Source organism: Talpa europaea (assembly GCF_964194135.1).
Source record: "Talpa europaea genome assembly, chromosome: 3".
Classification (NCBI taxonomy): Eukaryota; Metazoa; Chordata; class Mammalia; order Eulipotyphla; family Talpidae; genus Talpa; species Talpa europaea.
The window spans coordinates 48,913,932-48,930,391 of record NC_140069.1 but is presented as its reverse complement, the minus strand read 5'-3'; the positions used below and the strand labels follow the sequence as shown (position 1 = coordinate 48,930,391).

General features: G+C 38.8%; 1 protein-coding gene across 1 annotated transcript in view; it reads left to right on the top strand.

The window, feature by feature from the left end:
* The window catches only part of XKR9 (XK related 9), a gene marked incomplete at its 5' end in the record, with an annotated part of 28,023 nt that extends 12,487 nt beyond the window's left edge, over window positions 1-15,536 (top strand). The window contains 2 exons of the mRNA XM_084230329.1: window positions 5,349-5,557; window positions 14,848-15,536. Coding sequence (XP_084086455.1) covers window positions 5,349-5,557; window positions 14,848-15,452 — 814 coding nt within the window. The 3' untranslated portion in view covers window positions 15,453-15,536. The remainder of the gene's footprint in view (window positions 1-5,348; window positions 5,558-14,847) is intronic.
* Window positions 15,537-16,460: the final 924 nt, after the last annotated feature.

The window sequence follows — 16,460 nt, the reverse complement described above, 5'->3', positions numbered from 1 at the left end:
TGATAAAAAAGTTCAAATTGTAAAAGAGAGGGTACAATGGATATGAGTTTCTTTTTTTCCAAGGCCCCTAGATGTCCTCCCTTTCAAGGCGTCCTTCATTATAGTTTTTAATAAAGGACTACGTGTACCCTCCTTCTTAACTTTTTTTGAAACTCCTTAGAGAAATAGATCATTTAGTAATTTTCATATTTCCCGGGGTATAATATTTATAAAAACTTCATTTTGTGTCTTTTACCTAAACCTCCTATTTTTCGGGTTTTCTAGGTGTCTTGTTATTGATTCCTTATTTAACTTCATTTTGGTCAGAGAAAATACTTAGTATACTTACATTTTCAAGTTTATTGAAACTTTTTTTTTTATGCCCCAGCATATAGTCCAGCTTGGTGAATTCCATGTGCATTTGAAAAGAATTTTATAATTTGTTGTTGCATGTTGTATTATATAAGTGCAATATTAGGGCATTTTGGCTGATAGTGTTATTAAACTCTGTATCCTTACTGAGTTTTTTTTTGGGGGGAATCTACTTTTCTTTCAACTACCAAGAAATGGTTATTAAAATCCTCAACTAAGACTGTGGATTTGTCTTTTGCTGCCTTTATTTTTGATAATTTTTGGTTCATATCTTAAAGCTTCATTTTTAAATGCATATAGATTTAGTGTGATAGCTTCATGAAGAATTTATTCTAGTATTTTATGATCATTTTAAGTCTGGGCAATTGTCTTTACCCAAAGTCTGTTTTGTCTGGATTATGTTAATAATCATAGCCATATGAAGTATTTTATGTGATTTCTTTTCAAACTACCTGTGTCTTTGTAAAATCTCTTGCAAATCATATGGAGTTGATTCTTCATTTTTAAAATCCAGTTTGACAGTCTCTCTTAATTGAGATGTTTAATTTATTTATAACTTGTGTAATTATTATTGATAATGGAGTTGTCTTCTGACTTTTGTTGTTTCCAAAAGTCAACATTCTTACTGCTTCCCATTGTGGAATGTATGTATTTTCTCTGTTTAAAAGATTTTTCTCTTGATTTTTAACAGTTTGAGTATGAAGTGCTTATGTATAATTTTATTTGTCTTTTCTATTTGATATCATTGAGATTTTTTGGATCTATCAGCAATTTTGGAAAATATTTTTGGTGTGTGTCATCAAGTATTTTCTTTTTCCTGCCTGTTTTCTCTCTATTTGGTCTGGGTGTTCATTTACAACTGTGTTATTGAGGTTCTATTGATTTTTTTCCCTTCATGTTTCCCCTCTTTGTGCTTTAGTTTGCTAATTTGAACACCCAGGTGGTCTTTATGGGTTTATTTCTATTAATTTATATGTTTCTAAAAACTGATTTTTTTCTTTACATTACATTATGTTTATTTACATATCAAGTAGTTTTTTTAAATTGTGTAGTGCACAGTGATTGATACTTTGTAGAGACTCTAGTTTCTGTTAATTTCCATTTTAGAGAAAACAGACAAAACACTGCCAAATTACCTTAATACATAATAGATACTTGGTTTAGGCTTTGTTAGGAAGTTCTGTTTTGCTTTTGTCCTTTGTTCTAGGGAAAATCTTGTAGACCTAAAATATGACTTTATTCCTAAAAGATGATCCTTTTGAGGTTTCAGAGGAATGCTTGAGAGGTACTTGCTAAGACCCCTCCAATTCAGGGGAACTCAAACTACAAACTCTTCCCCGTGGTAACCATGGACAGAAATTTCTCCTCAGATTCCTTCTAGCCATTTTTCTTCCGTTTCTTTGTATCTCCCTCAACAGAGCATATATTTATTTTAGTTATAGATTTTAGGTTTTAATAAGGAATCAGCCAAGGATTTGAGGATAATATAGCAGACTTTTTGAGGTTCACTCTGACTCCCTATTTTCTGGGATCCTCCCTTAGTTATTTTTTTTAAAGATTTATTTATATATACAAGCACTGGGTACAGTCAGAAGAGCAGGAGGATGAGAGAATTCACCAGAGCCAGAGCAGGGAGCAGAGCAGGCAGAAGGACCAAAGTACACTGCTGAGGGGAGCAGCGGGTGGCAGGAGAGGTCTGCACGCCATGTGGGACCCGCCTCTGGTGGCCGGGGAGCAGCCGGGGATTGAACCGGTGCTGCACAGTCTGTGGGCAGCTTCACAACTCAGCGCTCAACTGCTGCGCCACCGGGGAGGCCCTCCTCCCTTAGTTTTTAACCATATGGCATACTCCTATTCAGTTCTTTGACTCTTTTGCCAGTACTTTTATGACTTTCTGCTTGCGTGCTCTGCTTAATGCCATTTGGACTGTGGGATGTGTTCAGAGGAAAAACCAGATAAATTACACCTTATTCAGTATGTTTCCTTTCTTTGAAGGGTTGAATTCCTTGTTTCCTTTTATATTTTGTCCAGAATTTATCATTCTCACCAGTAGCAAGGTTAACCTGATACAAAGTAATCGTCATTACTAGAAGCTTGTGCCTTCCTAAAATCTCAAGTAATGTTATGATAAAATATGCCAAGAATGCACCCTGTTGGGTTTTTTTTTTTTGCCTTTATCATTGGTCCCATAAAACTGAAATAATACCGTATTAAGTACTTTTATTTATACATTATGTCCCATGAAATTATCATCAGATAATCAGAACTTTGTATAGCTTTGCAATTAATTGCTACAGAATTAGAAAACATTCCACCCTAAAGTTACCGAAAGTGTTAATGTGCACATCAGTAACCCCCCTCCTTTTTTGTTGCTGTTCAACAGGCATCTTTATGTCACTGAACATGTGTCAGATACTGGTCAAAGCATTTTGCATGTATTACCTCCTTTAATCCCCATTATCAACCCAGATGAGGAAACTGAAGCACAGAAAGATTAAGCTGAGAAGTAATGGAGCCATGTTTTGAACCCAGGCATTTTGACTATTAGAACTTGTCCTTTTAACCACTATGCTATCCTCCCTTTCATGCTCTGTGCTGTTTGTACTAGTTATGATCTATACTTCCTTAATATTTGAAATTTTTTTTAGTTTTTCAATACCTATCCTATTGGCTTATAATCTACTTTTTTTTAAAAAGATTTATTTATTTATTTATACAAGCACTGGGTACAGTCAGAAGCGCGGGAGGGTGAGAGAACTCCTCACCAGTGCCAGGGTGGGGAACAAAACAGGCAGACCGATGAAGTACACTGCTGAGGGGAGCAGCGGGCGTGTTAGGAGAGGTCTGTGCGCCATGTGGGACCCTCGCCAGCAGCCAGGGATCGAACCAGCGCTGCAGAGGCTGCAGGTAGCTTAGCAGCCCAGTGCTCAACCGCTGAGCCAACGTGGAGGCCCGGTTTATAACCTACTTTGAAAAAGGAACCACATGATATATTACATAATATATACAAAGGAACCCACTACTGTGCCAGATACTCAGAAAAGACTCAAATATAACTTACCCTATAAATCTCCCCTATTAATCCTTGACAGTATTAATCATTATTTTCTTTGCTACTCAAACATAGTTTTTATTTATTTATTTATTTTTTTAAAGATTCTTTTTTTTTTTTTAATTTTTATAGAGGCATGTTTATTTTATATTTATTTATTTGTTTGTTTGTTTTGTTTATACATGCACTGGGTACAGTCAGAAGCGCGGGAGGGTGAGAGAATTCACCAGAGCCAGAGCAGGGAGCAGAGCAGGCAGAAGGACCGAAGTACACTGCTGAGGGGAGCAGCGGGCGGCAGGAGAGGTCTGCGCGCCATGTGGGTCCCTCCTCCGGTGGCAGGGGAGCAGCCGGGGATCGAACCGGCGCCACAGAGGCCGCAGACAGCTTCGCAACCCAGTGCTCAACCGCTGCGCCACTGGGGAGGCCCACAAACATAGTTTTTACATTTCTATTGAGTGGCTATTTCTTCTGCCTTGTATTACATTAGTAGTTTATAGGCTTGATCTACTTTCTTATTAGGTTGTAAGTTCATCAAGGATGATGCTCATGCTTTCATCAGATTTTTAGACATTCTACCCTGGCATCAAACCCATATTAATTATGATGGACATGTTATTCTAAAACTGTGATGGTAAGATTACAATTTGCCAGATGAAGAATCTTTGCATAGGCATATAGGTATACATTTGTTTACAGTAGGAATATCTTAAATTTGTGTATTATTTTTAATGTTTCAGAGTTCTTTCATATCTGCTATTCTTCTTAGCTTTGTAGAAAAAATATCTTGAGCTTTCACTTGTTCATTCATTCAGTAAATATCTTCTGAGATCTACTGTGTTTCCACTACTGCTCTAGTTGTTTAGTGTTTAGCAATGAACAAAACAAACACCTGACTTTTATGTAGAATTCATTCTTGTGAAAAGAATAAAAATAATTAATAAATTAAAATAATAACTTTAATAAAATAAATTTAAATCATAAAAATACCGTGTCAAGTGTAAATGAAGAAAAATAACATAGGGCAAAGAGAATTGAGAGAGATACATTAGCGTGATCTAGGAAGACTCTAAGAAGAAATAGCATGTGGGTAGAGACCTGAGTGCCGTTAAGGAGTAAACTTGCAAAATACCTGGGATTTAGAAAAGTTGAAACAGATTGAAACAGGATATATATCACTGCCCTTATTTTATATATGAAGAAACTGAGGTGTAGATGAAGAGTTTTGATAAGCTTTGGGCTGGAATTCTGCTTCGGATTTATTTCATCATGTTGTTATTAATTTTACTTGCCTAATGGTAAGTAAGTCCTGTTCATTTTAAAATCCTTTCCAAAGAATAGACTGAACAAGGAATATTTTAAGACTCCTTGAGATTTTATATATATCTAGGATTGTAATGGTCAAAGAACCTAGTGCCTTGTAGATATTCATTGCTAGGTTAAGTTAAAAGAAGATTCAATCTTATTTTCAACCTTGATATTATAAGGGCATTTATCTGTATTTGTAGCGCAGATAAATTGCATGAACTGAAATTGTAGTTTATCTTTTAGAAAGTCATGTTTAAGACTAGTAACATGAGGTTTGGATTCTAGGTCTGCCCCTTACTCTCTGTGTAACTTTGAATAATTCATTCTACGCTTTTCAGCCTTAGATTTGCCATGTGTGAAATGGGACTAATATCTATTCATCTCATGTAATTTGTGATGATGACATGATATTTTGTATGTTTAACAGTGGTGGTGTACAATGGCATGCAATAAAAGTTTATGGAGTCAGAATCTCAATAAAGCCACCATGAAATGTTCACAAAGTTGAGAGAAATTTATAGTAGAGGAGGTTTTTCAGAAAATTTTATGCCTAAACACATGCTGCTTTTCTCAAAATGTCTGTATTAATATACATGTTCCAAAGAAAATGTTAAGATAAATGTTATTCTTTACTTCACAGGTATTGGTTTGCCTTGAAAAAGGGTTATCGTGTGGCTTTCGAAGATAGCAGCAAAGATAATACATTCACAGATGAACACAATGAAGTTATAGATAGAGTGACTGATTTGAGCTTGCTCAGGCTGTTTGAGACCTACTTGGAAGGCTGCCCACAACTTGTTCTTCAGCTTTACATCTTTCTGGAACGTGGTGAAATATATTTCCGTCAATGTAAGTCTTTGCTAACGCACTGTTTTAGTTGGATAGCACTGAGATGTCAACTACATATCTCTTTGACAGCCTTTAGAATATTGTAAAACTTTTTTTTAAAGATTTATTTATTTATTTATTTATACAAGAACTGGGGTACAGGCCGGAAGCTCAGGAGGGTGAGAGGATTCACCAGAGACAAAGCCGGAAACAGAACAGGCAGACTGATGAAATACACTGCTGAGGGGAGCAGTGGGCGAAACAGGAGAGGTCTGTTTTGCCATGTGGGACCCTCGCTGGCCGGCAGCCGGAATCGAACCCGCGCTGTAGAGGCTGCGAACAGCTTCACAGTGCGGCGCTCAACCACCTGCATCACCAGGGGAGGCCCTGTAAAACATTTTTTTCTAGAATTATTTATTTTTTGAAAATTATGTGTTTCAAACATCAAAAGCATAGCTGTTGTCTTCCGCCCTTCCTCTTCTTATGCCTTCCTTTATCTGCCCAGAAAGGAAAATGTTATTGTTAGTTTTTTGAGAATTGTTTTGAAAGCTTATTCTTTTTCTCATTTATAGAAATGGTAACGTAAAACAAAAATTCTCTTTGTATTTTGCACTTAACAGTGTATCTTGGCTATCCATGTTAGTACAGAAAGCTCCCTCATTCGTTTTTATTATCTGCAGAGCATTATAAATTGCGGATGTACCATGATTTATTTATGTCATTTTTAATATTTAACTATTGCAAAAAATACTTAACAAATAATCTTATGCATGAAACTTTTTGTATCTGTGACGAATATCTATATATATTTCCAGAATTGGAATTACTGGGTGAAAGTGCAAATGCTACAAAACTAATGAAAGTGTTGCAAGTTGGCATATATGTTTGCTCTTTTATAGCACATTTCTTTCTAATGTTGAAGTGTTCATTTTTTAAAGGAGTTTAGTATTTCCTTTGAAAAATCTTTTAGTAGGTGTTTAATTTGATATACTAAAAAAACAATTTGCTAGATAATAGACCCAATTTTCATTAATGAAAAGGGTTTCATGCAGACATGGATTTATTTGTTGTCAGAAAAGTGAGGGCATATTTTCTTTTGAAAAACAAAGGGAAAAAATGTGTCCTGACTTTTCTGACAACCCAGTATCCATAGGAATAGATAGCCATCTTCCCTGGACTTCCCTCTATATGCAACTCACCTGTGAGACTAGTTCATTTCCCTCAAGTCTTCCTGTACCCAATATATCATAAATCTCTATTAGGATTTTTATGTTTATTGTTAGTAAGACACAGAAATGAAACTACTGTGTGAGCAACCTCTTTTTCTTGTGATACGAAGAATATATGAGTTGAGACTTCAGTATTCTACATTATGTAGTTTCTAAAGCTAGAAGTTCAATGTTTCGAGCTTACAACCTATATTATGGTAAATTTGCTGATAATTTCAAATAGTTCATAGCATATGGACCAGGCATGGGATCCAGTGACAGGTATTTTTATTATGGTTCTGTCCGCACATTTTAGTTTCTTCTTGAAGTAAGAAGTTGAGGTATAAGTTAAAAACAGCAAAATATGAGAAATAATCTGATTGTCAATAGAAGATATGGTAAATAAGTTATAGTCTGTTAGTATAAAAATTATGTAGCCACTAGAAATGATATTTACAGAGAACTTTTTTTATTTTATATAATTCTTACATCATTTTTCATTTTTGCACATTTTCATTTTGGTTATATTCCCTGTACAATTCCCACCCCCCTTATTTTGGCCCTAGTTCCCCCACCCCTTAGTGTGTGTCTGGTTTATAGTTGCTTGTTGGTTCCTTATTTAGGTTTTCTAAATTCGTGCTATGAGTGAGACCAACCAATATCTTTCTTTTTCTTTCTGGCTTATTTTGCTGAGCATGATTCCTTCCAGCTCCACCCATGTTGCTGCAAATTGCATGTATTTATCTTTTTTGATTGCTGAGTAATATTCTATTGTGTATATGTGCCACATATTCTTGATCCAGTCATCTATTTTTGGGCATTTGGGTTGTTTCCATAGCTTAGCTATTGTAAATAGTGCTGCTATAAACATAATGGAAAAATATTTCCAAAATGAAATTTATACAAAAGCAGTTTATAAAATTTTCTATCAGGGCCTCCCTGGAGGCGCAGGCAGTTGAGCGCCACACTGTGAAGCTTTCAGCAGCCTCTGCAGTGCGGGTTCGATCCTGGCCAGGCGGGAAGAATCCCACATGGCGCAGCAGACCTCTCCTGTGTTGCCCGCTGTTCCCCTCAGCAGTGTATTTCATAATATTTATTTATTTATACAAGAACTGGGGTACAGGCCAGATGCGCAGGAGGGTGAGGGGATTCACCAGAGACAGAGCAGGGAAGAGAACAGGCAGACTGATGAAATACACTACTGAGGGGAGCAGCGGGCAAGGCAGGAGAGGTCTGCCGAGGCATGTGGGACCCTTGCCTGCTGGCTGGGATCAAAATAGACAGCTTCACAGTGCTGCGTTCAAGCACCTGCACCACAAGGGGAAGCCCTAAATAAATAAATCTTTAAAAAATTTTTTTTCTATCAGAATAATTTTAGGGATACAAATTAATTATTATATAGGAAATGTCTGGAAGAAAATATGCAAAAGAAAGTGAGGGGCTGACAGGCCTCCCAGCCCCCGCTAAGTCTTCACTCTATCTGGGCTCTCTGGCCTTCTCTCGTGTTCTTTCTGCTTCTCTGCTCTCCTGCTTCCATTCGTTCTTGGCTTCTGCTGGCGTCCCCATGATGCTGCCCTTATAAATTCAGTCTCTCAGCCCATGGGAAAGTCTACATTTGCATAGTAATGAGAGAGAGAGAGAGAGAGAGAGAATGCACGAATGTGCACACAGTTCTATCAGATTGGTTATATAAGGATAGCACTTCTAGCAGATTGGGCCTCAATCATATGACTTTGTTTAACCTTAATTGCTTCCTTAAAGGCCCTATTTCAGAATAAAGCTACATTAGGGGTTAAGGATTCAACTTATGAATTTTGCATATTCTCTGATTTGATTTTTTTTTTGATTATTATCAAATTTGGGGAAAACTCTACAAATTTCTTTAATAATGTCCTGTAATATCAGAGTATTTGAATTTTGTTGTGAAATAACTAATTTTAAATATCATTTGACTGGACAACTGTAAAGGCAGGAATGGACACGGGGCAGGTTTTCTGATCCCATGCAGACCGGGTAAAGGAGGAGTCAGAGTCCTCAGTGGTTTTGCAGGTCTTTTATTGGGGTTCACCAGGCATATGGCAGGCAGGGGTGCTGGCTGGGGGGCTGGGAGGCGGGCAGGCCTCCCAGCCCCCAGCAAGTCTTCACTCTATCTGGGCTCTCTGGAGTTCGTTCTGCTGCTTCTCGGCTTCTCTTTCGGCTTCTGCTTCAGCTTCTACTGCTGCTCCTGCTGCTGCTCCTGCTGCTGCTCCTGCTGCTGCTGCTGGCGTCTCTGTGACGCCACCCTTAAAAAGCACAGTCTTGGGCCTCCCCGGTGGCGCAGCGGTTGAGCGCTGGGTTGGGAAGCTGCCGGCGACCTCTGCGGCGCCGGTTCGATCCCCGGCTGCTCCCCGGCCACCGGAGGAGGGTTCCACATGGCGCGCAGACCTCTCCTGCCGCCCGCTGCTCCCCTCAGCAGTGTACTTTGGTCCTTCTGCCTGCTCTGCTCCCTGCTCTGGCTCTGGTGAGTTCTCTCACCCTCCCACGCTTTTGACTGTACCCAGTGCATGTATAGACAAAGAAACAAACAAATAAATAAAACATGCCTCTATAAAAAAAAAAAATAAAAAGCACAGTCTTAACTCAGCTGAATCCCATCTACCTATGCCCACACCCTATTCCAGGTGCCCGCCATCAGGCATACATTCAGGACAAGGATCCATCATCTATCCTGATGGCGGAAGGGCAGAAAAGCCTGATATTTTCTTTACCCTACAGTCCACCCCCTCAGGGTTTTCTGCCATACAGTCTATACATATATATACAATTTTCTAAGCAAACAAACAATGCAGCCATGGCCCACAAAAGCAAATACATCAAATATAACAAAATACAACAGAACACAAATAAGTCCAGGCAGGGCCCCAACCTAGTGCAAAAGACAATTATTGGTACCAGCAGATGAGCCACCAAATCTGCTGCCGAAGGCACTGCTCATACGAGGGAGGGGAATCACTCACGGCATCTATTGCAACACGCCAGGAGCCGTCAGGCTTCCTGGCCTTCTCTGGCTGTAGTCTCGGCTACAAGCCACACACAGCATCCACCCCCAGGATGCACTAGCTCTGGGATTGGCAATTTTATTCCGTTGGGGGTAATCGCCAACCCTCAGGGTTTCTGTCTGCAGTCGCTCCAACACTCGGCCTTCATAGCCACCAATGCGACTCACAGACCCCTGCACTCAAGCCAACCCACTGCACAAGCACATGGGTTGGGGATCCAAACTGCATTCGGCTTGGGCTCCACCCCAAGCCATGTTCCCCACCCGTCCCCCAAGGACAGGTTCCTTAGCTTCTTACCCTTACTCAAGAATGAGCGGGGCATCACCCACAGGTGATTTTATGAGACTCACAGGGCTTCAGCATACCCAGGCTGCTTAACAGCCGCTTAGGGCTTCTCAACTTAGCATCAGTACCAGCTTTTGCCTTCTTAGTTGGCTTTTCTCCTCCACCTGGCTGCTGGGCATGTACAGGCTGCTTTTGGCCATCAAGGCCCACTGGCCACCCCCAGATTCTCAAAAAAAACCCCCCATAACCTGCCAAGGTCCTCTGCCTTCTGGCGGGATTGTCAGTCCATCAGTTCAAGTCCATTGGCCTCTCCCTGCTTCAGCAACGGCCTGCTGCCTCAGGGGTCATTGGCTGGTCCTTTCCGGTGTCGTTGGCTGGTCCTCTCGGGCGTCTGCTTCACGCCAGGTCTCATCCTGTAGCTCGTGGACGTTGTCCACCTTCTGTGCCGCCATGGTGCCTCCAGCGTCATCACAGGCAAACAGTCTGTTCTTAGTCCCTCCAGGTCTTCGGAAGGCTCCAATACCCGTCTGCATGGATCTTGCCGACTTACGCTAATTGTAAAGGGCAGGACTGGACACAGTGCAGGTTTTCTGATCCCATGCAGACCGGGTAAAGGAGGAGTCAGAGTCCTCAGTGGTTTTGCAGGTCTTTTATTGGGGTTCACCAGGCATATGGCAGGCAGGGGTGCTGGCTGGGGGCCTGGGAGGCCTGCCAGCCTCCCAGCCCCCAGCAAGTCTTCACTCTATCTGGGCTCTCTGGAGTACGTTCTGCTGCTTCTCGGCTTCTCTTTCGGCTTCTGCTTCGGCTTCTACTGCTGCTCCTACTGCTGCTCCTGCTGCTGCTCCTGCTGCTGCTGCTGGCGTCCCCGTGATGCCGCCCTTAAAAAAGCACAGTCTTAACTCAGCTGAATCCCATCTACCTATGCCCACACCCTATTCCAGGTGCCCGCCATCAGGCATGTATTCAGGACAAGGATCCATCATCTATCCTGATGGCGGAAGGGCAGAAAAGCCTGATATTTTCTTTACCCTACAACAACACTAAACTATTTTGTGTCATTTAATGACTTTGGGAGTGTAAGGGCAGGAAGGGGCATTGAGCAGGTTTTCTGATCCAGCAGACCGGGTAAAGGAGGAGTCCTGGAGCCCTCAGTGGCTTTTGCAGGCTTTTATTAGGATTTACCAGGCACTCGGTAGGCAGCGGTGCCAGGGGCCCGGGAGGTTGGCAGGCCTCCCAGCCCCCACCAAGTCTTCACTCTATCTGGGCTCTCCGGCCTTCTCTCATGTTCTCTCTGCTTCTCTGTTCTCCTGCTTCCGTTCGTTCTTGGCTTCTGCTGGTGTCCCCGTGATGCCGCCCTTATAAATTCAGTCTCTCAGCCCAGGTATATCCACTTCAGGTGCCTGCCATCAGGCATGCGTTCAGGACCACAGGGTTCCATTATCTATCTTAATGGCGGAAGGGCAGAAAAGACTGATACTTTTACCTTATCCTACAGGGAGTCTTATGTTTTCTTCACTGGTATCGGTAATGTACAATCAGAAGTAAATTAATAAGAATTGATGTAGATGTGATTAGGCAACGCCCTTTTAGACTGAGAGAAATTCAGAAGCCAAGGCATGGTTTGGCAAAGACAAGAAATTCAATTTGGATAAGGTGTTACATATAGGATAGGGTAGCAAAATGATAAAAAAAAAATATATTGGAAGTAAGTAGGTAAGTGAGAAATGGGAAATAATGTCAAAGTATAGTGTCAGTTGGATGAGGAGAAACAATCATGCCTTAATGTTAAGTAGTCCAAGACCTATTGGTGGCAATATGGCGAAGTGTTAACATCAGCCACCTGCTTGAAAATCTAGCTCTGTTACTTACTAATCTTAGTTATTTAAATTAAATGTATTCACTGTTCAGTTTCCTAAAGCCAGATAACCAAAATGACCATAGCCACTTTAACACACTAAGGGAAAATGTGAGAGAATAGAGATAGGAAATTTAATGAATGCAATTAAAATCTTTAATTTTTTCAAATATTTAGAAATATATGACAAGGTGAACAAACATATTGCTTATGATTAACCAGGCTGGAAGGAGGCTGGGCCAGTGTTGTTTCCTAAAATTTAAACTTCACTACCTTTATGATAAAATCCACCTCTCTGGTAACAATATTTATTAACTTTAAACTTTGATATGTTTAATATACATGTGATTTCTGGGAAAATTACCAAAGAATAAAACCAGCTTGTCACTAAAGAACATGGACTATTAAATAGAAAAGCCCATCATTACAACATTTCAGAAAAGTAAAGATAAAGTGGCTAGAAGATTTGAGAGAAAAAAGATCACTTTTTTTAGGTTAAAGAAACTGAATGACATTGATATTCTTAACCATAGCATGTGAAATTAGACTATAATAATGACTTTAAAGTTTTAATGAAAACCTTAAATTTTTAAATTGTAATAGCATTATATAACTTTTAGGTGTACAATATTATAAATCAACAATCTATATATATTACATTTTTTTCACCACTGAAAGTCTGGAATGGAATACGTTTTTTAACTTTGAACTTATTTCTAGCAAAACTATATATCAAATCTGAGGGTAGAATAACGATATCTTGAGACATACAGGATCTCAAAATATTTAGTTAGATGTAACTTTTCTCAGGAGTGCCTAGAGACTGCTTGGTCAGAGCATGAGAATAAAGCAAGAAAGAAATATAAGGACAGGAAATAGGAAGTCAATACCATAGGTAGGTGCAGGGCAGTTCTGAGAAATTAGCAAACAAACTTTGAGAACAACCACTGTATTGAAGGAGTATCATATTATTTTTTTAAGTAACATTGTATTATAACAATTTGTTACAGATTGTAACAAATTTTAGACTAACATCTGTTTCACCATTAAAAGTCCACTTCCAGGAGAATCTTTAAAACTAATAGGAGTACCTGGAGTTTTATTCATTAATTTGGAGATTTTGCAAAGCAATAGTGATAGGCTCATGAAAAACTAAGCAAATAAGGAAACAACAAAAAGTTTTAAAAGAAAGAAAATATGATCAGAGTATAATACTTGGTTGAGCAATTAAAAAAATGCTGTACTTTATAAGGTAAATAGTAAATACTGATTTTGCCAAAAATTGTGGTTTTATTCTTTTAGGCAGATGGACAGAGTGGAAAATGGAAGCAGGGTATTTATATATATGTGTATGTGCTAAATTATCCTCTTTCCAAATGCAAATTCAATAATTAGTCTTTAAAGTAAATAAATTAAGAAGTAGCACAATATATGTATTTTTATAAGTATGGCAATAAATATTAGAGGAAAAGCTAGAAGAAATGATTTCTTCTGGGAGTTGTGACTGAAGTGAGGCAGGTGGAACAAGATGCTACTGTTTTTCTTATAAGTTCTGCGATACATATTAACTTTTAAAAAATGATGTACATATATTAGTTAAAACCAACAAGGCAATTTAGGAGAAAGCAATGTTACAATTCAAATATTTTTGAGCTAAAGAAGAAAGAAAAGAAGTCAGCTAGGGCCTCCCCAGTGGCGCAGTGGTTGAGCGCTGGGTTGCGAAGCTGCCCGCGGCCTCTGCAGAGCTGGTTTGATCCCTGGCCACCGGAGGAGGAGGGTCCCACATGGCGTGCAGACCTCTCCTGCCGCCCGCTGCTCCCCTCAGCAGTGTACTTCAGTCCTTCTGCCTGCTCTGCTCCCCGCTCTGGCTCTAGTGAATTCTCTCACCCTCCCGCGCTTCTGACTGTACCCAGTGCATGTATAAACAAAACAAACAAACAAATAAATAAAACATGCCTCTATTAAAAAAAAAAAAAAGAAAAGAAGTCAGCTAATTGTGTTACCCAGAGTAGTATAGAAATACCAATAGCAATAAAACCAGGAGACTAAATAATGGCATTTATAATCTTCATAATCTTATTTAATAGGTAATCCATTTTAAGTATGCCTTTCTTTCATAATAAATAGGTATCCAAATGAGGCTAAATGGTAATGACTAACATTCTTCATTCTGTTCTAAATTATTTCTAATTCTTCCAATTATTTTTAGTTTTATAAGGTACCCCAGTTTTAACACTGGGGCTAATAATGACATCCCTTTGAAAAGTAGTAATGAACTTAATTTTCTCTTCTGCTAATTATGCAAATATTGAGCAGAGATGTCAAGTCAATAGACGTTTGTTTTAGGACATATTTGTCCATTTGATTCATCATCCCAAAGATATGGGAAATTGAACTTGCGATACCTTATACTTAAGTTAAATTTTCTGTTTAACCTCCCTTCTTCCTCTACCTCTCCCTTCTTTCCCACCTTTCTCTTTCTCTTTCACATGCTCTCTTTGTGATTTAGATTCATGCCCAAGGGCAAAGCTAAAGACTGGAAAAGCTTGGATTCTACCCCTAGTCTCCTAAAGAACTTCTGGAGAATGCAGTTTCTATATGCCAGTTGCTCAACAAATTTGTTCAATGAATTGATGCAAAATTCTATAAAGCAGTTCAATATATTGTTAAGTACACCATATTTGGAGTTAGGGAGATTTAGGTTCAACTCTCTACAACTTGCTCACTGTGTCAAGCTAAGCATCAGCTGCTTCATATTTAATATGGGAGCATTATTATCTATCTCAAAGGACTAGATACAATGAGTATATAAAGTACCTGACTTGTATTTGTGTGTATATACAGATGAAACATGTATGACATATAGTAATTTAATGTTGCTATTATTCCTATAACATGTACTTTTTACAATTTTTTGTTTTGTAGATGCAGCCATCCTGATTTCTTGCCTTGCTATTTCTTTGTCAACTCTTGATTTTCAAATAGCTTTGAGAAAATCCTTGCCTGATAAAAGTCGCCTCAGTGCATGCTATTCCATATTCTCATATCTCTTTTACAAGTTGTTTACATTATCATCTTGGATGCTGAGTATTGTTTTTCTTTTATTCTTAAATGTTAAAATTGCTTTATCGCTGTTGTTTTTTCTTTGGTTGTTAGGTATACTGTGGGCATGTAAAATACAAACTAAGTTTTGTGCTTCCAAAAGTATGGAATGCTTGTACAGAATTGTTGCTGGATTCATTCTTATCTTTACATTTTTTAATATTAAGGGACAAAATACCAAATGTCCAATGTCTTGTTATTATATTGTAAGGGTGCTAGCCACAGTGGGGATCTTGATTGTGTTCTGGTTTTTCCCACTCTCTATTTTTTATTCAGATTATTTTATAGCTATCAGTATAACTATAGTTCTTAGTCTTCTCCTTGGAATCATTTTTCTTATTGTTTATTATGGAGCTTTGCACCCAAACAGGGAAGAAAAAAATTTTGATGAAGTTGATGGAAACCCAGTTCAAAAAACTGTAGAGTGAAATTTTTCCTAATGGAATAAGCTATTGATTTATGAGATTTTTTTTTGTTTGTTTAATATTTAATAAAGAAAATGTGCATATGTATGTTGTTTCTTATTTCTGCCTTCTTAGATTTGAGCTCAGTTCTGGTATATTAATTATGAATATAGCATGATGATATTTTTAATAAATTAATTTCTCACTGGATTTTGATGATCTTGGGAATTATGCCTACTGCTTGGGTAGAGTTGCCATGTTGACTTTGACTTGTCAGAAATAGTTTGGTCCCCATAATTAGAAAGCTGGAAATGAGCTTCCCTCCATCTGTTTCCTCATTTTTCTTTTTTTTTTATTTATATAAACACTGGGTACAGTCAGAAGCACGGGAGGGTGAGAGAATTCACCAGAGCCAGAGCGGGGAGAAGAACAGGCAGACTGACGAAGTACACTGCTGAGGGAAGCAGCGGGCGTGGCAGGAGAGGTCTGTGCGCCATGTGGGACCCTTGCTGGCGGTCGGGGATCGAACCACTGCAGAGGCTGCAGGCAGCTTTGCAGCCCAGCGCTCAACCGCTGAGCCACCGGGGAGGCCCTGTTTCCTCATTTTTCTTAAACTAAAACTATTGTGGAGAAACACATAGGGAAAAGAAGAGCAGAACACTCATTCTTATTTCCTCTATTTTCTTGATTCAGTTACATATATTTTGAGTTGGAGGCAGATAGACATCAACAAAAACAAAGATAAGAGCCATGTAATTATATCAATAGATACCAGGAAAGCATTTGACAAGATCCAAATATACATTTATATTAAAAACCCTTGAAAAAATGGGGATAAATGGAACATACTTAATATGATAAAAGCCATTTACAACAAATCCACAGCTAATATTCTCAATGGTGAAAAAACTTTTCCATTAAAATCTGGTACAAGGCAAGAATGTCCACTCTCACCATTGCTATTCAACATAGTATTGGAAATTCTAGCTGGAGCAATTAGACAAGAGAAAACTATAATAGGAATCCAAATTG